This window comes from Peromyscus californicus, unplaced genomic scaffold, assembly GCF_007827085.1.
Source record: "Peromyscus californicus insignis strain IS unplaced genomic scaffold, ASM782708v3 Scaffold_17__1_contigs__length_78620276, whole genome shotgun sequence".
Lineage (NCBI taxonomy): Eukaryota > Metazoa > Chordata > Mammalia > Rodentia > Cricetidae > Peromyscus > Peromyscus californicus.
The window spans coordinates 51,469,852-51,497,100 of record NW_026294469.1 but is presented as its reverse complement, the minus strand read 5'-3'; the positions used below and the strand labels follow the sequence as shown (position 1 = coordinate 51,497,100).

General features: G+C 46.7%; 1 protein-coding gene across 1 annotated transcript in view; it reads right to left on the bottom strand.

The window, feature by feature from the left end:
- Positions 1-26,921, bottom strand: part of Apcdd1 (APC down-regulated 1) — a 31,688-nt gene extending 4,767 nt beyond the window's left edge. The window contains exons 1-3 of the mRNA XM_052742298.1: positions 26,737-26,921; positions 14,719-14,902; positions 11,318-11,849 (exon numbers count right to left, since the gene is read on the bottom strand). Coding sequence (XP_052598258.1) covers positions 11,318-11,849; positions 14,719-14,902; positions 26,737-26,794 — 774 coding nt within the window. The 5' untranslated portion in view covers positions 26,795-26,921. The remainder of the gene's footprint in view (positions 1-11,317; positions 11,850-14,718; positions 14,903-26,736) is intronic.
- Positions 26,922-27,249: the final 328 nt, after the last annotated feature.

The window sequence follows — 27,249 nt, the reverse complement described above, 5'->3', positions numbered from 1 at the left end:
TCAGGAACATACAATGATAACAGCCTTCATTGACAAGAGTGGTTTGGTTCCTCAAAAGCTTGAACATAGAACTGCTGTATGATCCAGATTTTGCCTCTTCAATACACATCCAGAAGAATTTAAAGCAAGGGCTCTGGCCCACAGTAGCCACAAGGAAAGCAATCCAACTGCACAGTCATAAGGGTATGGTGAAGCACACTATGGTCTGTATATACGATGGCAGAGATCTCAGCTTTAATAGGGAGGATGCTCTGCATAGGCCACAGCATGATGAACCTTGAGGACACTGTGCTAAATGAAATACGCCAGTCATGCAGACATACACATTGTTTAATTCCATTCACTTGAGGAACGTGGAGTAGTAAAATCCAGAGACAGGAGGTGGGAGGGTGACTTTGAGGGACGAGAAGGGAGGTAGAGATGGAGAGTCCAGGTATAATGGGCAGAACTTCAGTTTTATAAGGTGAAGAATTCTGGATATGAACAGTGGTGAAGGCTATTCAATGTTATGAATGTAACTTGTACTATTAACTATACCCTTAAAATGCATACCTATGAAACAGATTTATGAGTATATTTCAGCACAATTACATTTTAAAATAATTTTTAATGTATTTATTTATATTTTATGTATGAGTGCTCTACATGTATTCTGGCATGCCAGAAGAGGGCATCAGATCCTATTATAGATGGTTGTGAGCCACCATGTGGTTGATGGGAATTGAACTCAGGACCTCTGGAAGAGCAGTCAGTGCTCTTAACCACTGTGACATCTCTCCAGCCCCACAATTAAATTTTTAAAGGCAGGAACTGCAAAATACACTAAGGAAAACAAGGCTGTGACTACAGATGAGAGGAACTGCTGGGTTCCTCTGATATAGGGAATGCAGGAGGTAGAGGAAGCAGACAGAATGGAGTGAGGAGGCCTCTGGGACATGTGTACAGGCTGTCCATGTGTGCCTGGAGCCCAGGGTTCAGAGCTTCTTAGCTCTTGAAAAGCTTGCTTTTCCAACTTTCTGCAGCTTAGGGTCCACAGTGAAGCTGTGCTCTCATTTCCAAGAGGCATGCCCTGGGGAGTATTTTGGTTGGTGCCCATGTCATAGATGTCAGCCCTGATTACCCTGCTTGCCTTCAGAGCTGGAAACCCAAATCTCTGCCTGGAGAATGGGTCCTGGGCACAACACCATGAGCCTGCCACCTACTCCAACCAACAGGACAACTCTAACCCAGGGGTCTTCTCCATGTTTTTGTTCTCCTCAAAGTTGGAACAAGGCCCAGGGGGTGAACATAGCATGGACCACAGCCTTGGATCTCTGCCCTCTGATCATGGAGACATAGCTCACTGGGACATGCAGCCCCACACTCCCAGCCCATATGTATCCAGGCCTACAATCACACCGTCACCCCTCCCAGGGCAGGGAAACACTTGTTCTTAGCAAGTCACAATCCACCTCCTTCACCAAGGTAGGCTTGTCATCATACATGTGACTTAGTAATGGTGACAAGCTTGCCTTTCTGGAAGACTGTGGTGAGGATGGGAGGGGAGGTGTCTTTCACTTGCTTCTTCCACACCCCCATTAAGGGGGAACCCTGTACTCACTTGACCCTCTTCATCCATTAGATGAGCTTAGTTACAACTTATAGAAGAGGATGCTTTCTTTGTCCCGGTGATATGTGGCTTGTAGATGGTGAGGTAAGTAGGGGTGAAGAGTTAAGGGGAAGGCCAACTCTTCCCTGTCTCAGGGTCCAGGTGCATTTGCTGGCCTGGGGTTTCCTGCAGAGGACTTTCAGGCATGCAGGATAATATGAATTGTGTCCAGCCTATGATCAGCAGACCACAGGGAGATAACAGGAACACAGCCCATCAGAACCAGTGCTGAGTTAGAGCAGACAAGAGTGGCTCTGGCCAGATCCTGAAGGCCTAAGCTAGCCCCACTGCCTGCCTCATAGCTGGTGGCCATGACAACTTATTTATTTTTCTCTGCTTCAACGTCCTCACTTACAGTGGTGACTATTGAAAACACACTTGCCTAACTGCTGCAGGTGAGAAATGGTAGAGCGAGGTAGTTCCCACTCAGTGCTCCCATCTGAGGAGGCCAAGGCAATGGCCTGTCTACCTACCTGCATGTGTCACAGTCCTTTGGGTTCACAGTAGAGAGGAAAGTATAAACTGAAGTAAAGGAGAACTCACGTCCTGAGATCTCACATGCTATGTCCTCTCAGTAAGCTGCTAGGAGGGGAAGGTTCCACAGCTGTCACCCTAAACGGGTTGCTCTGACATTTAAAGTCCAGGATGGAATGTTTACTTGGCGTCTATAGCCAAGTATACTCTGGGGCTCCTGCACAGAGTAGAGTATGCTAGAATAATTACCACAATCAGCATGAAGCTGATTCACAATGACACCGAGGCCCTGTCCAAGCATGACAGTCTAAAGCACCAGCAGGTGGCCTGCCACATTCCAGAGAGAAGAGGCATCAGAAGCTGATGTTCAGTCAGGGTCAGAAATATGGACCCACAGGGTCTCCAGTGGTCTGCACAGAGCTGGGTCCCCTCCTTGCTGGCATCTCCACAGCAAAGATGCTTGCTGCCTACTGCTCCTGCTCCCCAGAAGGTCCTACAAGGCTCAGTGGGCCAAATCACTTACTTTCATCCATCCCAACCTCCACTTCTTCTCCATCCCACTCTCCATAACTTGAATTTCTACATCTACTGGGAATTTAGGAATATCCACCATGCATCCTTCACTTCTGGCCATTCTAGGAAGTTAAGTCTCAATCCCCGAAAAGACAAGACTTCCCCTTCAGTACCAGTAATGGTTCAGGGAAAGCACGATGCTGATGGGAAAACATTAAAGATCAATGCTGTTCAATTCAGGAGGAAAAGGCTGGGCAAGGCGAGGGCAAAGTTGTCACCCAGGCTACTCCACCATGGTACCATGAGTGGTAGGTTGGATGTCCACAAGGAACACTTTTTTAAGAAGAGGAGGCAGGGGTTCTGGGGCTCCAAGATGATTCCACTGGCCTATAGTCCCTTCAGATGAATGGTGTCCCTAGATAAAAATGGTGTCCCTATAAAAAAGCAGGCTGGGCTTGTTTGAACCAGCAGGCCTATGGGATCTGGGTTTATGTGCAGTGACCAGAAGGAACCTGGCTCGTAAGCACTAGTATTATAAATTCTTACACTGGTTGTCTTTGTTTTACTGTATTTTTTTTTAAGGTTACAGAACTGATCATCTTAGTAAATTTTAAGTGCACAGTTCTGTGGCATTAAGTATAGTCACATGGTTAGGTGGCCATCACTACTGTCTATCTCTAGAACCTTCTCATCTTCCCTAACTGAAATGACCTTCCATCCCTCCCTTTCCCAGCCCCTGGCAACCACCCTTCTACCTTCTGTCTTAGAATCTGACTAAGGACCTCCTATAAGGTATTTGTCATTTTGTGACTGGCCAATGTCACTAGAAAATGTATTCTAGGTTCACCCATGTTGTAGCATGTTTCAGAAAGCCCTTCCTTTTAAGGCCTAATCATTCCATGCAGAGACACATTTTGCTTATCAGTTACTCTGTTCATAGACACTTAGACTGCGTCCCACCTTTTCCCTGTTGTGAATACGGTTGAAGGACTATGTATGTGTATTTCTCTTTCAATCTTTTTGAGGATATACCTGGATGTAAAATAGCCACACCACAGTAATCCAGTGTTTATTTTTTTGAGGAACAAGCCTGTATTCCACAATAGTTGCACCATTTGACATTTCTATCAGCAAACTATAAGAGCTCCAATTCCCCCACATCCTTGCCAACATTTATTTTCCACTTTTTCCCCCTTTGGTAACAGCTGTCCCAATGGGCAACCTGGTATCCTATTGTGGTTTAAATTTATACTTCCTTAACGATTTGATAAAGAGCATACCCGTTATTTCTAAGAATTCTTTAGAGGAAAGTCTGTTTTGCCCACCCCTATCCTTTCTGAAGTCATTCTGCAGTTACCATTAAGCAACCAAAGATGTCCTAAGCAGAGGCAGTGTTTTTGGCCTCCGTGGTTGAGGTCAACAAGGCGACAATTTTAGTCATGGCTGTGTAAGGAGATACTTCTGTTTGTGGATTAAGTTTTAGAAATTGTTTTCTTACAATCTCATACTCTTTGGCATGAATAAAAATTAAAGGGACCTATAGCAATAATTTCACCAAAGCATGGAACAAAACCAGCATGTTGGGTTGCTCTACAACTCCTTTTCTAGGGCGGTTTAATGAGAGAACCTTTAAAGATGAGCGGATGAGAACTACATATGGAGATTTTTTCCAATGAAAGTTGATTTGCACCACTGAGTAGCATTTGCTTTACACTTGAGAAATATCCTTTCCTTAGCTCTCCAACTTGGCTGTGTATGGCTCCGTTTCCCTCCATGTTGGAAAGGGCTATTTAAAGTCAGGGTTTCTATATACACATGATTTGAAAGTTCAAATCAGAGGAGCCAGGAGGTGTTTCCTTGCTGCTATATTTTACATCCACTATAAAAAAAAAAAAAAACTTTACTCTAGGGACCTAGAGTGCTGTGGAGAGGCAGAGTACTTGTCTGGCATGTAAGTGACTCTGGTTCCGTGCTCTGCATCGGGACTGAGGTGTAGACTTAACTCAAGAGGGTTGGGGCTAGAAATAAGCCCCATACAAGTGTTCTCTGAAAAGAAGAACTGGTGTTAAAAATGGAAATTGACCTTGCAGTTCCCAAGTCCACAGTGTTGCTAGCAGGGAGCAGCCTCGTCTGCACACTGCTGCTGGGCAGCAGGTTCAAGAACCGCAGCCTGTGCATAAGGACATGGAATTCTGAAGGCTTCAAGCACATCCTCTTCTGAAGCTTTCCACCCTCCCAGTGAGAACATCGCACATTTTCCCAGCTGAGGTAACCAAGAGAGGTGCAGAGAGAAAATAACTTAGGCTAGATGATCTCACAACCTTGGGCCTCTAATCTGGTCCCGGGGCTTGTGGAATGCTGCCTCCATCTTAATTCAGCTCTCAGGCTCGAGGTTCTGCAAACGGCAAATGTCCCCTCAACAAGGGCTAGAGCCCTACGGAAAAGGGCTCTGGGGCTGATGACTGATGGGGGCTCTTCAGGCTTCTCCTGTTTCCTGCCAACATTTATTTCTGGAGGGTTGGTCAACAGCATCTGCTGACAGTGCCCACTTGTTTCCATGGACTTCCCAGAATGGAAGAAATTACTTGAGATCTTGTGAAAGATCAATTGGGGCAGCAAGCAGGCTGGACAAAACACAAGCCTTCAAAGCAGCAATTCTTGGCTAAAAGTTTTGTTCAAGGAGAGCAATGGGAGTAGATGATGGAAACTTCCTTTCCTAGGGCTTTGCTCCATAGGATAAAAAAGAAAAAAGGATTCATGATTCTCATACAGAATAGCCATAAGTAAGCCACAGTAGCCATAAGCCTACGGTGAAAGCTCTCCTTACAAAGGCGATTTGCAGTGTGCTGGGTGACGTTTCTGTTGCACACAACCTCGTGTGAGCGCCCTTCCTGACTTCTGCATCCATCCTTTCAGGCCAAGACCAGAGAGCTCTCCTTTATGTTTCTCAGGTTATTCAGCAGAATGCTGCTGGACCCCATGAAGCTCCCGATGGACAGACTGACAGGGAGAAAGCTGTCACAGGATATGTAAGAAGCTGAATAATGGAAGTCACATTTATCCACATGGAGAGATGCTGTCTGTGGGAGGAGCATCCTGCAGGGCTTCCTGGGTCTGGATTCAGAGTCAGGGACATGGTCAGAGGATAAGGACACTTGCTGCCAAGCTCTGAATTTCTGTGCGTGTGCACACACACAAAATAAATAAACATAATGAATAAATTTATATTCAGACTCAGGTAACCCATGACTGACCCCTGGTTCATTTTGATCCCTAAAGGAGCCAAGATGACGCCATTGTCCACAGAGGAAGCTTCTTCGCCTGCTCCCCCTGCTCTCTCCCTAGCTGCTTAGACATACTTTTCAAATGGCCAATTTCCTGCTTCTTGGGGGTTTCACTCTGGCCTTTCAGCATTCTTGCCTTTTAAGGGATGAAATGTTTACCGCTTGCATTGTCCCTGACAACAAATCTTTCCTAGCCTGCTCACTCCTTAAATAAAGCAACCCTGCATGCCTGTTTGTCTGCCAAAAACCCTCCAGAGGAGTTGAGATCGGTATCGGCAATCAGGGCACCTCAGCAGCACTGCGGTACAGCCACGGCATGACATGTCAAACCAAGAAAGAAACCCCAATGGCGGGCTCTCTGTCTGCATATATACACCAGGAAGCATCTGCTGCCTACTGAACACCTTGGCCCAGCAGCAGGAAGAATTTTCTTTAGGAAAATTTACCTAAGAATGGCCTGGGGGACTATCTCAGGCCACGCCTCTCCAAACCTGCGGCCTTGCACCACGACATTCACATCCATCTCCCATCCTCTCTGCAATGCCCTTTCCTTTCCTTCCCCAACTCTGGTGAAGAGAAAGCACACAGGATCCTTCCACAAGCACTTGGCTCCTTCCCTAAGCCAGTCAGTGTCCTGTCTTCTTACCCAGGAGTCTCACAGCATATGCTCAAGGAGCTAACGGCCAACCTAGCCAGCAGCAGCAAGAGGCTGAAAAACCCTGCTGCCCACAGAACCTGCTCCAATCCCTCTGATGTCATCAATACCACAAAGTTCACAGATCATCTGTCTTCTTCACACACCCTTAGCCCTCTCCATGTGTGAGTTTTGATCTGAGGATACATCCAGATGCAGCCCAAAATACCGAGGGAGACACACTGCCTCTGTTCTAAATTTACGAGCGTCTCCGCTTGTTGACTCCTGAAGGATACAGTTTATTTATAGAGAATCGCATTGTCTCCAATGCTGTACATCCACTAGTGATGGTTTAAAGTACAAGGGAGGTATACAGAGCTTCCACACACACACTACCCCATGTCACAGGACTTGAGCTGTCTTTTGATATCTGTGGGGGGATCTTGGAACCAACACCATGCAGACAAACAGCCAGCGCCTTTTAGAAAGCCACTCTTGTCAAACAAGACTGAATCACAAACCGATGCTGGCTCCCAGCCTGGTTTCTATAGCACTGGAGAGGGTGTCAGCGCTCTGGCCCTTTTCTCTTCTGTAGGGGTCAGGTGCTGTGAAGGCCGGATGTGGTCCTCCGCCCACCCCCAGGCAACTACATGGTCAGAATACTTCAGACACACAATGCCTGGGTGTTGCTTTTAGACAGCCCCTTTGATTTACAATCCTGTGGATGAATCCATGGAAGATTTTGGAGAATGATCAATTCCACCTGCTTAAACGTCTTGCCATTTCTAAGGCTTCTGGCGATTATTTGCTTTTAATGACCATATGAGTCTATCACTGCACTTGAACTTGGGTGTACACTTCAACTACATGGCTCTAGCGAATCAGGGCAGAGGGCAGTGCTGTGCTGGGGTTAGACACCCACTCCAAGCATCTTTCGGGGTTATTTTAGGCCACCTTGATTTTTCTCAATGAAGAGTAGCCAGTTTCCTGCTGAAAGAACTCCCCGCACACCTGAGTCTGCAAACAGCACTTACTTGCCAAGGGACTCAGAGCCTTACCTCAAAGCTGTATAAACCCTAGCAAAACAAGTTGGCTTGACGTTTCTATTTTTACATGGTGTCCTGTTTCCACAGGGGCTAAGACTAGTGGTTTCAAACTCAATTTAGCATTAAACGAATTTTCAGTCAGGTCTCCATGGACCAGTAATTGGGGGGAGGCAAAGAGTTCAAAGCTAGAGAGTCTAGGCCCCCTGGTACAAAGTGTGTGCTCTTTGAAGACACTCACTCTGGGGTGCTTCCTGTCCTGGGCCAGACAGTCACAACCAGCCCAGACAACCTGCTGCTGGAATGTCCCATGGGCACAAGCAACTGGGCTTTACCACGTCCAGTGCCTGGAAAGATACTGGCCAAGTCCATTCACTCTTTCTCCTAGCCGTCTTGGGGAAGGATCTAAAAACTTCCTGAGGGGCATCCCTGTGCACTGAGAGGCACAAGACTAGGGACAACAAGAGAAGAATGGGCCTTTTAGCTGCTCAAGCCTGAGGCCTTTCACAGCCTTGCAACCATCCTGGCTGGGCAGCCACAGTGGTCCCACAGCATAGGTCTTGCTAGGCCTAGGGAAGCCTAAGCCTTTCTCTCAGTGGGCTACAGCTTTATCCATGGCTTCACCATTCCTTAGACTCCTAGCAGGGCTTTTCTTTCTTTGATTTTTAATTTTACTTGGCAATGGTGTTCAGGTCCTACAAGACCATGGTACAAATTACAGAAGGTACCTAAAGGAAACCTCAGTTCTGCCATTTCCACCCTTCTTCAGAATTCATTGCCAGGTTCCCCTTCCTCCCACCCTCCGCTCCTCCCTTTCTTCAATTATTTGTTTCATACAAATGAGGTCACCTTAAACATGCTGGTCTTCCCGTCCTTATCCCTGTTATGAAGTACATTCTGGATAAACATTACTTCCTTGAGTTCTTTCCACCTCTCCTCACGTTTCTGGAATCTTGGGCCCAGACCTGGGGTTTATAGACTCTGAGTCTTGAGAATCTGGATGAATTCGCCCACAACTGCCTCCACCGAAAGGGAGGAGAAGACAGGAGGAAGTGTCTCGTGGCAGGCATCAGACAGCGTTTGGACACTCTCCAGCCAGCCAGCCTCATTTCTCCAGGAGCCATCAGCCAGCAGGGCTCCACTCTCCAGTCCAAGGAGACAGGAGAGACAGCGTCCTTACAGTGTCCTTTTCCACTGGAGAGGAAAGAAGTGCCGGGCCCTAAGGGGTCAGGTAAAGAGAGAGCGCTTGACCCCAGCTGATGCCAGTGAGACAGCTGTGGCCTAGGACTGGTTCCCACTTCCAAATTCCACATGCTTGCCAATTTATCCAGAGTTCAAGAAACTCTTTTAACTCTTTAGAAATAAAAAACTCCCCTAGAGAAGGTCAGCATCATGCCTGTCACCCTGAAATCCCATGCCAGGGCTAGTAACTGACTCGGAAGACACTCCTCCTCAGCCGCAGGGGCCACAAGCCAGACAGGTTCAACCAGGGAGGAACACAGACAGACGTCACGGAAGGTCCACCCTGGGCCTGGACTGCGGCCAATAGGTGAAAGGTTCACTCAGAGACCTCCACACCCTGGAGGTACACCAGAGAAGGTAGGGGGAAGAGATTCAGGTAAGAAAGGTGGGGGTCGGGAAGACAGGAAACAAAAACCAATTCTCCTTCTGGCATTTAAAAGGAGTGTAAGACATCAAAGAGCCCAAGTGGGCACATGCTGGCAAGGAAAGAGAACCAGGCCCTGGGCGTGCAAACGGTGACATGAGGTCAGATGGGGGGCAGACAGCCTGACCTGACTCTACCCCTCACTATCGATGGGATAGGTTTTGCTGCTGTTACTTTGGATTTTCGTTTGTTTTCAAGACAATGCCTTATGCTGTAGCTTAGGCTGGCCTGGGTACTCTCTATCTCACTACATCGCCCAGGCAGACCTCTCAGCTATCCTGCCTCAGCCTCTTGAGTGCTAGGATTAGTCATGAGCCTACACGCTCGGCACACAGCTGTTTCCCTGCTCACTGGCAAGTCCGTGGGAGGGATGTAAGGAATGACGATGGCGTTGCGTGCTTGGCAGATGGCCATGATGGTTTGGAGTAACAGAACGGGCACATGCTCCTGGTTAAGGTGGTGTTAGTGGACAACCCGGACCACTTACAGTCACACTAAATGGAAAGCCAGTTAGCTTCCACTCAAAGGACACCTCACATGTAGCTGTGAAATCCCCTTCTCTGCTGCCATTTCTAATCCAATTCTAAGCAAAATGGCGCGCACCTGTGATGCTCAGTGCAGCGTATAGATGACAACACCAGCTGGCCAGGGTTCAGAAGAGAACTGGAAACCAGCAGTTCTTATCCACTTTTCTAAAAGATCTACTGAAGCCTGGCCTAGCACCACACCTCTAGCTGTAGGCAGCATCCTGTTAACAGCCCCTCCCTGTACCTTCTGTCCTGTGGCTCCAACACACTGAAGGGACAGAGCTTCATGTCCCTTGCTCATCACAGTAAGAGAATACCAGGCATTCCTCAACTACAGGCTGCCCTTGCCTCTTGGGTGCTTCTGAACACTAAGGGTGGAACACGATGGACCTGCTTCCTCTTCCATGTGGGAGGAAAGCTGTAGGGGCCCTGCTGAGTCCTGCTGGTGAGCTGTCCAAGGCACTGTAGCATAGCCTCAGAATCTTTTGGGGGCTCTGGCCCTCCATGCGGCATCACCTTGCATACAGGGCAGAATTTTCAGTTTCAGTCAAGGTGGTTATTTAACAAAACTCCATTACACGAGCTTACAATGACAGATGCTGTCCCATCTCCAGCAGAGACGGCTTGATTAGTGATGAGTAACCTCAGATAAGTACTATAAAGAAGACTTTAAACAAGGAATCAAAGTCAACCAGAGCCTTGTGTTTAGACCCACCATTCTTAGCTGTTCCACCAAGGCCGGTGAGCGTAGCTGGGGGGCACTATACAGTAACTCCCCTGACCACTCCAACAGGCTTGAATCTGTCTGCTCCTCCCAGCCCAGAACTTCACAAACATCTCAGTGGAAATGAATGAGTTACACACTGACTAATACGATTTGGAGCTTGGGGGAGGAGATACCTTGTGAACTCCAAATATTACTAGGACATAACTCAAATAATGAGCATGAGAAGGTTTTAACGGCTTCCTGCCCTCCTCAATCTCCCTTCTAACCACAGTGGCTTTCCAAGTCATTTAATAAACTGGGAAGAACTCGGGTCTGGAAGGAAGAGATTTGGTTCAAGAGTTGGCACTGAAATCCACCAAGTATATGGTGAAGGCACCTGACCCCTGAGAACCTTAGAGGGTCCTGACAGCATGTCTCAGGAGGCCCCTAGCATTAGGATGTGCGCTGCTGATGGGAGTCTTTCCCAGCATGGTTGCCATGGTACCCTTCATGTTCCTCATGCTGTCCTCTGGGCTGTAAGGAGTTTCTGAGATGTTGGAGTTATTTTTCATGAGCATCACAACTACTCCCCAGAACACAAAACCAGTGGGTGGCAGCCCCAGAACTCCCAGCTACATGTCACTTCCCAGCATTCCACACTTCTCCCTTTACTTTCCAGAAACACCTACATTCCTCAGGTGCCCCCCCACACCACTACCACCCCCCCCCCCCCCGGGATCTCTCTGACATGCCTCATGGGCCACTTGTCTTACTTAGTCAAGGGGATTCAGACTCTGCAGGGATCTGTGGCTAGGTGGGTACCTTGGCATTCTGCAGGGGAGGCTGATAGCTGGATGGCCGGTAGAACACCCTCTGGGTAGCATCAGTGTGGATGTCGCCCAGGAAGAGCTCCTCTACCAGGTGGTCCAGGCTGTGGTGGGGATACTGCTTCTCCACACGGATGAGCTGCAGCTCATGCATGGCAAAGTTCACAGCCTTCGTGCATTCGTGGCTGCTCTCTTCTTGCCACAGGTCATAGGCTACGTCCTGTACCCAGAGACCACCAGGAGCCAGGAAGCCTGGGCAAGTTCGGTTCACTAGTCGGCTGAGTTGTTCAGCAACTGCCTCTGTATGGCAGATGACTTGGACGCCATGGAGCTGGTAGTCAGCCTCAGTGCCCCCACGGATGATCCAGGATGCCTGGCGCAGACGGATCTTGCCTCGGATGATAAGCGTATAGGTGGGATTTGTGCAGCGGTTGCTGCCATAGTAAAACTGGTAGGCCTTGAAGGTATTATTGTTGTAGAATCTGTAAGATCTTGTGATGAACTCTGGCCCCGACCTCACTTCACAGCTGTTGAAGAACAGAGCAGGTAAATCTTGAGTAAAACCCATGGCATGTGAATTAGAGTAAGCATGTGAAAAGTCACTGCAGTAAAGAACAGTGCTGACCATGTCCTTTACAAATGTTAATCTATTGAATGTTCACAACAACCCAGGCATTGTGTATGATTACCACTCACATCTGAGGAAACTGAGTCAGAAGAAACATGTACAAGATCACAAGTGGCAGAGCCTGACCATGAAGCTAGGCAATGCAGCCTCAGTGACTGACCCTAACCAGTCTAACCTAAAAGTTTTTCACTCATTGTATGTGATGAGAAACACGGGCCTCATAGGGACATTCCCTTCTCTCTGGATAAGAGGGGAGAGTATGCCTGCCACTGGTCTACATAAGAAACAGCTACCTGGTCGACCAAAATGATTCATGAACACTTCAAATGATGAACCTTGTCTAAGGTGGTCCTTTGTTCTGATATGGAATCTTGGCAGAAATGGAAGTTTGCCCTTCTATCCACTCTATTATTTTCTTGGCGGGGAAAGATATATATATGTATGTATGTATGTGTGTGTATATATATATATATATATATATATATTAAATGGAAGCAAAGCTAAGATAATAAGAGAGACCAGGACTCCTTTGGTGTGTATTGGTTGACAAAGGGGACATGTCCTTAAATAAATGCTAGGCTCCCAAGCCAGAAACTTGTCACTGGGTCTACAGAGCAAAAAAGCTCATGGGTTCAGGGACATCCTCATAGGTTTGCCATCAATCCATATAGACACAGCAGAGCCTGTACTAGTTAGTAGAGGGAAGGGATTCCTTGAATCACTGCCCAGAGTTTGTCTATGAAGCTGGCTAGACCCTGGTCTTTCCAGTTACGACTCCTGGCTCATCAGAATTCTACCTCTGCTCATAAAGTACTCTGAGCTGAGCCGACAGTGTGACTAAATCAAGCACAAACACAGGTGCTTCTTAAAATTGTCCACAATTTAGACTTTGAGTTGGCAGACAGATGAGCAATAACTACGACTTAATACGAGCACTTTTGTTATATCAACATATTCACTGCTGTTGAATAATGCCTTAAGGATGTAAAACGCATGGTTGTTTGAGCACTGGTCACTGGAGGCAGAAGAAAGAGGCAAAGTCTACCCTAGGCTTTTGTCCCAAAGGAACTGGAGTTTAGTGTGAGCTGTGATAGAGGTCAGCAGAGGCAGGAAGACCTCTTCTCTCTTTTTTTTTTTCTCTCTTAATCTCAACATCAACACCTGTGGATTCTACCCTGAACTCAGTGTATCTCAGACCCAGCCATTTCTCCATTGCTCTCCCATCCTTTTCACGTAAGCCACCATCAGCTCTAGGCAGACATGTGTAAGGCTCTCGACAGTCACTCCCAGCTTATGGTTGCTCCCATACACTTGCCACAAAACAGCTGGAGTGCCCTTTCATAAAGCTGAATCAATCTCATTTTAAACATGGACCAGACATGGCACCATTCATTCGCTTCCAAGTTTCCCTAGATTAGAAGACCTGTTAGCTGGACACAACAGCACATACCTGTAGTCCCAGCTATTCCTGAGGCTTAAGCGAGAGGATCACTTGAGCTCCGAGTTCAAGGCTAGCCTGGGCAACACAATGAAATGCTGTCTCAAAAACAAACAAACAAACAAAAAACAATAAAAAAAATGAAACAACACAACAAGAAAAAGCCTACCCCAGATCAACAACAATAACCAAAAGGCCTATTCTGCAAGATAGTCCAGAGCCAGCCCCAGGGAGCTAGGTTGCAGGGCTGGTGCCAGTGAGGTCTCCAAGCTGGTCAGGCCATGCTCACCCTATATGCAGCCATAACTTGGCTAGTTTCTCTACATAGATAACTCTTCCTTCAGGAAGAAAGTAGACATTCAGGGTCCATCCTGACCCTAAGATAAGGCTCTCTCCTCCCACACCGGCTGCCATCCCACCCCTGCCTCTCTGTGACCCCCTGCAAAATCTCTGACAATAGGGACCAAGTCTGTCAGAGTCACCACTATATACACAAAATATACCCACAGTAGCCATCAAATAAATGATCATTTTCAGGTTATAATTTCATTATAATTTCACATTTAAAATCCATATGCAAGAGATTTATTACAGTTATTTTAAGAGACCTATTTTTAGAAAAAAAATCTCAATGTCATCATATTACAGGATTTTCTTTTGTCCATACGTGTTTGGTTATTTTTTCCCAAGGTCACTGGAGGCTGCTATCCATATCCCAGGAATTGAGAGTAGGGAGGAGTCATCAGATCCCAGTTAGTCTTGTAAATGCTCAACAATTTAATGGATAGAAAGAAAATCGCTGATCTGCCTCTAGGCTATTTTTAAAAGCTCTAATGGAAGATAAGCCAGAGCTCAAACTGGGATTAATCTCAGCTTCACAACACAGTAAAGAATCTAAGAACTGGCTAGTGGAGGCAGCTCTTAACTTACCCCCAGCGCCCTGAAGCCATAGATTAAGTTACTAGAATATGGCGAGAATATTTAGACCATAAGAAGCTCTGCAGTCATGTTTCAGGGTTAGTGAAACACAGACGCTTAATTTCACTTGCTAATGGTTTCTCTTTATATGCAAGTAGTCCCACGGAGTTCAGTAAACAAGGATCTATTCACTCACACTGTGTAGTTAGCAGTGCTATGATACCACTGCTGCTTTGGGCATAAGGTTTCTACAGCTCTTAGCTCTGCTTAACCAACCATAGTTTCCAAGAGGTGCCTGGTTCTCAGTTACTGTGTATTCCACAAAGTCAGCATCTAAACCCACCAGAGGGTCTTCCTTAGATCCCACTCCCAGACTGTTCTCTTCCCTTCCTGTCTCAAGGCCAGTTCTTACCCTGTGGACACCCAGTGGCCTTCGATGGTTGGGGGCATCTGCACAGTGATCCGAGCACCATTGTGGAGATGCTTGAGCATATGATGGCACTGTGACTCCTTAAAGGCCCTCCAGGCACTTTTCTCTAAGGACCGAGGATGTGATCTGCTGTCTGGATGAAGGAGGGCTGAACCCTCTCCCAGCCCTGAAAGACAAGAGCAGAAAGTAAGCAAAAGAGGCAGCATCAAGTGTGAGTCAGGTAGACAGTTATGTCTAGAGCTGGGAGTGGCTGCTGTGGAAAAGCATGCTAACTCCATCAGGCTGCACATACATAGTGCTCACTGTCTCGGAATTCCCAAGCTGAAGTGGGGAACACTCTTGGAGATCATTTCCCGGGTGGAAAACTGAGGCCTGTGAGAATCAGAACCTAGCTTGCTTGAGGCCACCCAGCTAGTTCTTTGCAAAGCCAGAGTTCGGATACATTCACCAAGGTTTCTTACATCTTCACAAGCACCTGCATGGTAGAGCCTTGAACGGACCTTACAAGGTCAATTCAGAGAGGCATGTTCTAGAACAGTGGTTCTCAACCTTCCTAACACTGAGACCTTTTAATACAGTTCCTCATGCTGTGGTGACCCCCCCCCCAACCATAAAGTTATTTTTTGTTGCTACTTCATAACTGTAAGTTTGCTACTGTTATGAACTATCATGTAAAGATCTGTGTTTCCTGATGGTTTTAGGCAACCCCTGTCCGAAGGGGTCTCGATCTACAGGTTGAGAAACACTGTTCTAGAGGCACTGAAAAAAAAAAAAGATGTGAATTGAAGGGAGGGGAAAAGAGGATATCAAGAAGGGTGCCTTCACAAACTGGCATGTTTAGGTGAGGAACAGAAAGAGCAAAGAGATCAATATTGGTGAAAACATCGCCTGGAAGATGTGGAAGGAGAAGAGGCCAGGGACAGCTCTAAAGCTTCTGGCTAGGATCTGCTCCTTGGCTAGCCTCCCACATGCGGATACTGAGTCACAGTTTTTCAAGCTACCACAGACTCCAAATGGATGCCCTTGTTGTGGTTTGTCTAAGGGCTTGTGAATTAGAATCTTGGCTTTCAGATTTGTCTTTAAGAGATGGCCCGACTTTTCAAGAGGTAAAGTCCAATAGGTGGTGTCAAGGACACTGTGGGTGCCACCCTTAAAACCTGCAGTCTGGCTGCTCATATTCAGATATCTGCTATCAGTGGCTCAAATGCTCAGAGAATGGATTATCAGTATACAGTCTTAGCAGTTAGAAGCTACATATCTCTGCATGTGAGCTCTCAGGGTTCCCTTTGTAAAATGCTGCACTGTGGACAGAGCAACTGCTTCTACTTATTAGCACTATTCAAACACAGTTGGGAGCCATGAGGAGGAGGCACCTATGGGCACCATTCAACTAACGAAAAACTTGAGTGAGAGACTCTTGACCTAAGCTGATGGTAATATGTCATGGTCTGAATGTAGAATGTCTCCCTACAGGCTTACAGTTTGAAATGTTGGTTCCCCAGCTGGTGGCATTATTTTGGGAAGCTGTGGAACCTCCAGGAGGTAGAGCCTGGCAGGGAGAAATAGGTCACTGAGGGCAGGCATTGGAAGGTTATAGCCTGAGCCCTGCTACCATTGCCCTCTCTGCTTTCTGGTCCAGCTTAAAGTGAAAAGCCCCTGTCACATGCTCCCACCACCATGGACTGCATTAGTCTACCCTGCCATGGTGGACAGAAACTTTCTGGAAGAAGGAGCCAGAATGAGCATTCTCCTTCGCTGTTATCAGATATTGTCATCACAGTGAGGTAGACGTTACTAGTACAGGTGGTGTGCGATCTAAGGCTAAGACCACTTGCTTTTGGCCTGAGCTGTTTGCAGGCAATAATAAAAGTGGGCAAATGCTGTCTAATGACATCATTATTTATAGTCCTAATTATGGAGCGAGGGCTTCCATTTCTAGGTTTTCATGGAGGGAAGGTGCTTCCTCCAGTGATATTCCAAGCATCACTTTCCATCTCACATGTACTCTCCCAGATGGGTGGCCTGGGCAGTGGAAGGAACAGCAAGCTTGCTGAACACAGACCTTTCTTTCTTTCCCAAGCCAGCCTGTTAAGAAAAGAGCGCACACACACACACACACACACACACACACACACACACACACAGAGAGAGAGAGAGAGAGAGAGAGAGAGAGAGAGAGAGAGAGACAGACAGACAGACAGACAGACAGACAGACAGACAAGACAGACAGAAAGAGACAGAGAGAAGAGCCCGGCCCTGCTGTTGTTCAGATGTGGCACTGGGCCAGGTAGAAGGTCCGACGAGTCAGGAGTGAACTGCTGGCAGCTCTGTGATGGACACCATCTACACCGTGTGCACTCACGGAGGATTTCTCACAATTCTAATCATTCAGTCCCTATTTGTCTGACATCCACAGTGATCGCTCATTTGGTTATGAACTAATACAGGGGACAAAAGTGCCATCCACTATACCTCCACCAGCTCCAACAGTTATAATTATCCTGATGACACTAAACATTGCTGCATGTCCCTTGTTAGGCAATCAAAGAACGAAATGTAATACAATCTGCTATCTGGTGGGTCAATAATATAATCAATTATGATGTGGCTGGTTTCAAATAGATCTTAATTAAAGTCCTAAGGCATGAGAGATGGAGAGAATTCTACTTGAAATGTGACTCTAGCATTCAATAAAAATGCCAACATCTCAGTGATGACCAAATTATGTTCTAAAATTTGATTTGCAAACTCCTTTGCACTCTGTGAATGCTCTCTCATAAACTCGTGGCTAATAAAAGCCAGGAGTACAAGGGATGTGGGTGAAGTCGCCTGAGCTGGGTAGTCTGAGTTTAAAACTGGGTTTGCTGCTTACAGAATTTTATTCAACCCAAGACTTCAATGGTGGTTGAGATGCATCATTATTTTATTACCAGTGACAAAACACTTGCATTTAACAATGACATAATGCTTCAACAATTCCCATGAATCATTCACAGCAGCCTCAGATGGCTTTGACATTTATCTGTTCAAGGAGATTTGGAATTTTCCAGGCCTTTGGTGGCAAATGTTTGTTCTTCATGTGTCTTGGTCACAAAACACAAACACAGCCTTATGTTTCTATGGGTATCCTCATTTTTCCAGTCACTAAGACATGTTGGGTGAGAAAATCTGGAATGGCAGTTATTCTTCCCATGATAAATATTTGCCCCACTGAGGACAAATTAACACTTGTTGCTCTGTTATAAAACCTGTTTACCCTTTACAGTGGTTTTCTTCTCAGGCTCTGAGAGTCATTTATCAGCAGGTTATAGAGAGAAAGCATGCATGCTGACTCAGTAGTTGACTCTTTTGATTTTCAAAACCAACCTACTTGCAACTAAACTCAGAACAAGGAGCACAAGATACACACACAGGAAACAAGGGTGGGGAAAGATGAATACTTCTGTCCAAGTTGCCACAGGCAAAAACAATGTCATGAATCAGTTCAGCTCAGTGACAGAGCCCAGCACACTCTTTACTAATACTTATAGACCAAAGAAACGGTGACTTCCATCGGTGGTAAGATGCACACTCACCACAAAGATCTTAAAGTGGAAAAAAGAGAGGAAGGGCAACTCGCAATTGGTGAAATATTCTTAGGCTAATGAACTCACACAGATTACTCAACCTCTCTGAGCTTCAGCCCACTTATGGGTAATGAGCAGACAATGTCACTCCTCTTGGGCTTGGTCTAATTCAGCACAATGCATTTCATGCACTGTTAGCACTACTGTTCCAGGTAATAATAACATTCTTAAGCCAATCTCGAAAACTCTCTCCTAACAAACAGTTAAAGCAATGGTGCTCCAGCGCTGCCCACCCTTCGAGCTCCGAGGAGGGCCAGGTACTCAGAATTAAGCCTGGGCTGGCAGACACCATTCTATGATTCTGAAGAAGAGAGTGAAGAGTGGGGCTGGGCAGCCTGTGTTCTATAATGATTTGAAAAGAGGAGAGCGGGGAGTAGAACACAGAGCACCAGGCACACGGTTGTTGACAAGCTCTGCTCCACTTAATAAATACCTATTAATTCTTTGTGTATTTTAGAGTCAGGACGTGCAAACATGAATTAAGGTGAGTTTTGTTGACTTGGAGGTCTAGATAGGAAATGGATAGAGACGACCAAGGGAGGCTCTGGGAATGAAGCCAGGGACTCAAAGGCAGAGGCAGGAGTGATGGTTAGTAATTAGATGGGTCATTCAAAGGAATGGACTCACACAGGGAAGGAAAGTTATGGTTGTGTTTTTAGCCAGTGGTGAAAAGTAAAATCCATTATGCGAATTATTGGAAAGTAGGAGACAAATGCCAACCTACTCTGTGGCTCTTGGTCATGAACACAGCTTAGCAACCTAGTGAGGCAGCCAGTTCAGCCAGGGAACAGGTGACCAGCAGGTGGAGAAGACTCAACAGGTGTGATGGTGAGTTTATAGTGTGTGTGGGGGGGTGGAGTGAGGGTGGGTGTGTTAATAATTGTATAAATTTATTTCCCCTTGTTATAACAAGCTACCTGAGGCTAGAAAAATGTTTAATTATGTTGGTTTTTTTAATACAGAGTATAGCATTGATTTTTGCTTGGCTCTGCTGGGGGCTGTGGCTTCTCACATTGTGCTGGCTCATAGCATGCTTGATGGCATTGTGAAGGGAATACACTCAAGAACAGGTAGGGGCTCCATGTGATCTGTTACAGCAACTTGCTTTTGAAAGGATGGAACTCACTTCCTGAGACCAGCATTAATTCTCTTCAAGGGCAATGCCTCAGTGATTTAATCTCTCCCCAATAGGCCTCACCTAAGGTCCCACCTAGCAAAAGAGGAATAGTCCTGGGAACTGATCAAACCTAGAGTTTCATGCATGCTTAGGTCAAACTTAGAGTTTTAGGCATACTTAGATCAAACCTAGCACTTTGTGCATGCTAAGCAAGTACTTGATTACTGAAGATCCCCATCCTCAGTTCTCTTTTCATTTTTTTTTTTTTATAGAGTCTCACTAAGTTGCCCAGCCGTCCTTAAACTCATTCTGTAGCTTAGGTTGGCCTTGATCTTTTGAGCCTTCAAGAAACTGTGACTATAGGCATGTACCAAGCCTGGCTTAGGCTTCATTTTTTAAAGGTTCCACTACCTAACATCACCACATAGCTTCCTACACATTAACCCCTTGAAGGGCATACCATGTCTTAAGCATATTTGTGTCTGTCTTCTTTCTCTTTGTAGGTGGATAAAACTGTCTCCGGGGTTTTTGGCTGATGTGAAAAATACGAATGGCCTTCTTTTAAGGGCTACTTCTGTTTAAGGTCTAGGAATTAGAAGCTCATTTGATGTATCCATTTCAGTTTTGGGAAACACTCAAGCCAATATCCTTACACCTCACCACTTCTTTTTCAAGGCATAGCCTTGATGGGCCAGTTAAGGAGCCCAGCCTTAGACTTCTGGTCAACCCAGGGGTCTTCGTGGTCACACACCACTTGACAATTTACTTTTCATGTTGCCTCATTTGGTCAATCACTAGTTACCACTCAGGCACGGGGACACTGAGGTGAATTTATGAATAGTTGGCCACAGTGCCCACTGACAGGGAAGCTCCCATCACTGTTCTTAGTCCAGGGGAATTCTGAGTAAGTCAGCCATCAAACAACTTCTCCAGAAAATGATCTCAAGCATGGCCTGGACCCAAATAAAATCATTATGGCAAAAGGGTGGTTTCTTTTGAGGGAGTGTGAGGTTAGGAGTAATGTGGAAGTCTGGAAGGAAATTGGTCACCTATTGAAAACAAATTAAGTTATGTGAGGTTAAGCATTTATAAATTATCATTTTCCAAATATTACACAGATCCCGGAATTCTGTAGAGACTGCTCTTGTGTGTGCACAGGGGCAGATGTGACATGTCACATGAATGACACACTCCCACAGGTGGGTGAATTACTGCACCCAGGAATCTTGGATTTTGCTGTGATCTCATCCACTAACGTAATCACTCACAACAGTCCGCTACTTAGTAAGAACACCCAACATCAGCAACTAAAAGCTAGATTTGCTTGAATAAGAGGAAGCACAAGGTCAACTTTTACACTGAAGTTTGTGTTCTAAATAACGAGCCAAGTGCTCAGCTGTTTACATCACTTGAAAGCACAGGTAACGAATGCTCTTGAAGGTGGTACTTAGCAGAGCTTTCAAAAGAATAAAGCTGGGACTCCTACTATCACTCACACATCTTCTTCCCAGACCCATGGTGCTCTCAGAAGCAAGCCAGGCTCCTGAGAAACCAGAGAAGACCCTTGAAGAGATGGGAAGGGAGGGAGGCAGTGGTTGTTCACCTTCTGAGAGACAACATTCATTTACTCAACGAAGGGCTAAATAACCACCGTGTGTTTGGTTCTTCCTTAGGCAAAGTTCATGGTTGACATACGGAAAGTATACAAGTCCAAATCCTTGAATTTTTTCAATAACATTTTAAGAACTAAATTATTTAGATAGGTTCTGGTTTCCACGTGCCTAGGTAGACCGACTGGGACGTAAAATCCTCTAAGCCATTTTTTAGATACCACAATGCAAAATTCACCAGAAAACAATACTTTTCAAGCACACTTGGGACTGAACTAATTTTCAGTCAGTCTCCAGAGACATACCCTAATACCTAAAATGTAATTTTGAAACGTAAATAAATGTAATGTCAACACATCAGCAATACTGTCTCTGAGCGGAGGGTTTTGAAGGATCCTTTTCTCAAAACTCATTTTGCAGCTTTCCCTACTTCACATAATGTGTGGGCCTTGATAATCAGAGGGGTACAGTATCTCAAGTCAGCACTGGTACTGATATAGAAAATAAGACTGATTAGCTTAACTACAGGTAATTACTTAGCCATGAAATCGCCCTGCCCAATTAAATGAGCAGTCATTACTGTAAAGCACGCTTTGAAGTGGATATGGGGAGATAAGCTCCAGCATGGCTCCCAGGTTCTGGAATAAGAGCTTGTAAGCTGCAGACGGTACCATGCCTGAACACCATCCGGGCCCTGGTGCACACCACGGGCCTTGTTTTTAGTTCCAAGTTTCTTTCCAATGACAAACAAAAATTAAAAGAAATGCTTATACTGTCTCTAAACCTTCATACAGGAAATATGTACTCTTTAAAAAAAATAATAATGTGAAAATTTCACATTTCTGGCTACAATGATTTGATTAGTGGGCATCTTTTAATACCTATAAAGGCCTTTGGGCTGGATATAGGTAGAACTGAGATGGCCAAGTCCTCTGTATGTATGTGGTATATATATATATATATATATATATATATATATATATATATATATACTACATATCAATAGTATATGCAAGTGCAACATATATGTGTGTACTGTGTATGGTATATGGGTATGATATATGTTTGGTATGTCTTTATAATATATGCTCATGTGTAGTGTTTGTGGTGTAGGTGGGTGCTGTTTATATGTATATCACTGATACCTGTGATATCTGTACCATATATACATGTGTGGTATGTGTGTCTATGTATCTGTGTGTGATATGATCTTTGTGCTGTATATGGTGCTTGTATATGTACAATATACATGTGTTTATATGCATGAAGCATGCTGTGGGGGGCATGTATGTATAGTGTATATGGTGCATGTATATGTGTGGTATTTGTGGCGTGTGTGTGTGTGTGTGTGTGTGTGTGTGTGTGTGTGTGTGTGTGTATTTGTGTGGTACATGTGTGGGATTCCCAAAAGCAGACTAGTACAATGACTCACAGAGGGCCATCCTGGATCTGGGGTTCTCTGAGTCATTTCTTCATTACCACTAGATATTCTTCAGGAATTCTCAGGAAGAGGGAAAGCCCCTCCTCAGCCCTGCACCTAGGAAGCAGTGGCACACACAGGCAGTGGACTCACAGATCAACTTTTTGAACAATGGCTAGCTGAAGGAATAAAACTGGGGGGCGCTTACAGAACAGGATACACTTACTGGTTTCTCATACAGATCCTTTCTCATAAATTAGATACCTACCCCTCCATTCTCCAGAATAATTCACCCTGAAGCTGGGGAGAACCCCGCCATAGCCTGCACGCATACAATCACGACACAGTCGCACCGGGTCCTGGCAGATGGTGGCAGGTGTTTTTCCTGAGTGTCCTGTGTGATCGAGGCAGATCTGCTGAAGGCACACCTGCTCCACGTGTCCTGTGCCTCTACACATCACCACCACGCCAGCTCCTATCCCTGCTCTTCCATGGTGTATGCTTCACTTGGACCGTATCAGTTGTCAGTGCCCCTAAACAGTATGCAGCTACAGGATCCCATCACCCACCCGCGTTTAGTTCTTTTATCTCTTAGGGGGAAAGAACGCACATGACCATCACAGAACTCCTCAGTCACATGTGATGCAAGTCAGAGTCAGTCTATTTAACAAGAGAATATTTAACATCTGTCCGAGGTCCTTGCCCCCTAGTGTGTACAAATAATTTATGATCCTTTTCAGGATTCCATCTATGACAAAGAAGGGAAAGGGAGAGGGAAGGAAATGTTTGGTTTGTTATGAAACCTGCTGTCAGTAAAATGCCACTTTGAAGATCTCTACTGGGCTCCGCTTCAATGTTTTCTGGAAGTTTGTTGGTTAAGCGTTGATTTGGCAATTGGCAGTTTTTAAAAGTCCACCTCCCTCTCCCCTCTCGGTCTGTGTGTGTGTAGGGTCACGTGGGTGTATTCCTGTGTGTGAAGGCCAGAGAACAACCTCAGTGTTAGGCCTCAGATACTACATTTTTTTTTTTTTGAGACAGGCTCTCACTGGCCCACTATTCAAGTAGGCAAGCCTGGCTGATCAGGCATATGTCTGCCTCCACCTTCTCAGCACTGGAACTACAAGTATGCTTATGTAGGTTCTGGGGACCCAACTCAAGTCCTGTTGCTTGTAAGGCAAGCCCTTGACCAACGGAGCCATCTTCTCAGCCCCTAAACATCTGATGGAACAGGTTAAACCAAAGGGAAGAATTACAAAGGTCCCCACTTCTCTGCAAAGTCCAAGGAGCCTGCAGAAGTAGACAGTGTTTGAGAAACAACCATCTCCCGACATCCGCTCCACCACGGAAGTGTGCTGCCTGTACTGTCAGTGTGGCCTCACTCATTCTCCACACCTTGGCTAGTCTGTGTCTAGAGCTGAAGGAGTTTTAAAATGTGACATGTGAACGAACGTAACGGCCTTTTCATCTCACGCAAAGAGAACGGTGATAATGGATAGCTGCCAGCTGTGCACCTTTGTAACGCTCACGAGGCTTCATCTGGATTAAGAAGGGCAGTTGCTTGCAGAAGCTGACGGGGGAAGAAAGCAGGCTGATGGGCACACTTTGAACTTGGGTCTAGAACTACATTTACAGTTGTATAAAAGAGTTTTTTTTTTTTTAAAGCCCAAAGCCCCAGGTCCCGTGAGAGCTAATTTACTCACTGATAGGATTTGGGGGGTGATTTATGACTTCTAATGAATTGAAATCGAAGCGGCTAAGAGAACGGGACCAAGACTGGATCCCACACATAATGGCACTGCCACCGGCACCCTCGTTGGAATCCTTCAGAAAGGATTGTGTTTTTCTCATTAACCTCGTCCGTCCCTGCAGCAAACCTGCACACGCAGTCTGAAACGTTTTAAAGTCGCTCCAAGTACATTTAGAGCCCCATGACACTTGCTTTTATCTACAAAACTGCTATCATCGTCAAATGGTATCACATGGTAGGCGAATCATGCCTACATATCAGGAAAGAAATCGTTAACCCATTTGGGGATTTCCTTCTGACTTGTGATCTTTACTGAGATATTTGAGCAGGCTCTAGCTTTCACTGCATAACTTTTTAGAAACCTATAAAACACCTATCTCTCAAATGGTACAGCTCCCCAAGCCATTCTCTTGGGTTAAGTTGATTAATACCTGTTTTCTGTTAAAATATTTCAATTACATAAAAATTGGGGCGGGGAGGGATTTCAAATCCTTTCGGGTGCCTTAGACTATCCTAACTAGTTTTTGGCCAACCTTTCTGAGACCATGAGCATTTGTAACTTGAATAACCACTCCTTGTGTTGGCTTCTAGCGCCGAACCCACAACCCCCTCCTGGATCTAAGTCGATCTTCGGGCAGCTTTTGTTTTAATAATTGCATCCTTGCAACCTCCACGTGAAGTGGCATTACTCTGTGAAGGTTTATCTGGGTTGTCCAATTAAGCTTCTCACACCTCCCCTTTTATCTTCAGTTCTCGTCATAAACACACATGCGTGCTCTCTGGCCCTGTTCCTACTCACAGCTCAGACTGCCTCTTGCAGTTCCGCCCTCCGTCTTGTTCATCTCCTGGCACCACTGGGGAGACTTCCCCAGATCCCAGGGAGGAATCAGACTCCCGACTTAAATGTGGGAGATGTCTGGCTACCCTGGACCAAATGGTACACTTGTATATACGGGCTCTTGATATCTGCCAGCTACTCCTATCTCAGTTGGATTGGTAAGTAGGTAGGCACATCATTACAGCCCGTTTCTCAAGAGGGGGAAAAGGCTCAGAGAGGGGCCATGGTGCATTTGTGAAGATGGTCCCTGAAGCTCAACCGGCCGTGATTTCATGCAAACAGTCTATGGATGTGAAACTTTGAAGTAACTCTTCATTTGACAGTACTACTATCTTTCCCCCAGACATACAACAGTTTTCTTTTTTAAACAAGGGGGCAATTTTGCCTGTTTCATCCTCTCTTTTTTTTTTTTTCTTGTGTGTGTGGCAGCTGCTGTTTGATCTGTTCATTGGCTCTGATTTGTTTCATGTTTCAGCCAAAGATTAAAACTGCTCTGTAATTCTAAGCAGATGGGCCTAGAAGTCCAACCCTATAATTATACCTTCTCTCTTTTGCCCTGGAACTGCAAGCGTTCCATCCTGACTTTCAAGACACTGGGATGGCTAAGGCTCAGTGTACACCTTGGCAATCAATTGAGCAGGCAGGTTCACAAAGCCTTCGGGCGAAACTTCGAAAGCTGTCCCAGCAGGACTACAAAGAGAACAGCACCCCAGAAGCCTGTAGTTCCCTTCCCTTGGTTCTCTTGGGGTCAGGGTCTCCACAGTCCCGGCCCCAACAGGCCAGCTGCAGGTTTGGGTGTCAAGAAAGGAGAACAGTGAAGTCACTCGGCTGAAACGTCAGGTGTCTGACCACTGCTCTGAACAGAATGACCAATGCCTGTTACAATTATCAACAACCACCTGTCGTAAAAGATGCCTTGTCCACCCCAATGCAATTGTCTTATTTTGCACCGTGCAATTTCTGGAACCCCTGTGAGCGCAGATGTCTGGCTAAGGATTTTTTTTCTACAGCCTGGAGAACCAGCGCAAACAGCAGCACAAGAAGACTTGAACCCCCACACCAGCCTGAGGGATCTGGACGTGCAGCTCCTTCAGTCTGGCTTTCATGACCCGCTACCAAGAACCCCCTTGTGCCCAGAGAACTCAGCAGCACACTAAGCTTCAATGCAGAGCCAAGGTGCAAGCCGACTTACAAACGCTGGTCCTCAGACGGCAGACAAACACCCGCGAGACGTGTCCTCCCTATAAACCATCACAGCTTTCTCTTTACAGTCTCGTAAAGGCCAGGACCTCACCGAGAGCCCCTGCTGCGCTCTGACAGCGGTGGAAGGGGACCGCAAAGCCTGCGATTTCGTGACAGGTTACAGCTGGAAAGGCCCACAGAGTGGATAAAAAAGTTTTCCGTCGGCCGTGCAGCTACGGATGTGAGAGATAAAATGTGTCTGGGCGAGGCTCGCATCCTTCCAGAAAGAACACTGCCGCAGCAAAAACCACCGTAAGCGCCGCTGGGGGAAGGGGCTCTGCGCACCGGCCGGATTGGGCAAGTGGGCGCACTGTGTCCCCAGCGACGGATCGCGACTCCCATCGTAGTCTGTGGGCCGTTGGGAAGACGCGACCCCCCATCCACCCACCCCAGTACTCACCGTGCAACAGGAGGGCTGGGAATAGATATCCGAGCAGGATGCGGAGCACACGCGACATCTCCGGGCTCCTCGGGGCCTCGCTGTCGTCCGTCTCGGTCCCCTCCTCGCGCGTGCTCGGGCCGCTCCGATGCGGGGCGCGCTCGGCTCCTCGGCCGCAGCCCCCGGCGGGCGCCCGCCAGGCCCGGCCTCAGGCGGCCGCGCGCCCCATACCCGGTGGGCGCAGCGCGGGACTGCTGCGGGGCGCGCGCTCCCTCGGCGCCGTCGGGCCCCGGTCCGCGCGGGATTCCGATCCGCAGCCTGGCCTCTCTGCGTCCCGCCCCGGCCCCTTGGATCCTAGCCCCAGTCCCGAGGCCCTCCCGGGTGTGCACAGCTCGGAGATGCAGTGGCCGCTACTGCCGCCGCGGCAGAGTCTCTTCATATTTGCAGAGCGCCGCGAACGGCTCAGAGGCGGGGCCGGGGAGGGGCGGGGTATCCACGAGGCCACGCCCACGTCCCGCCCCCTCTCCCCCTCTT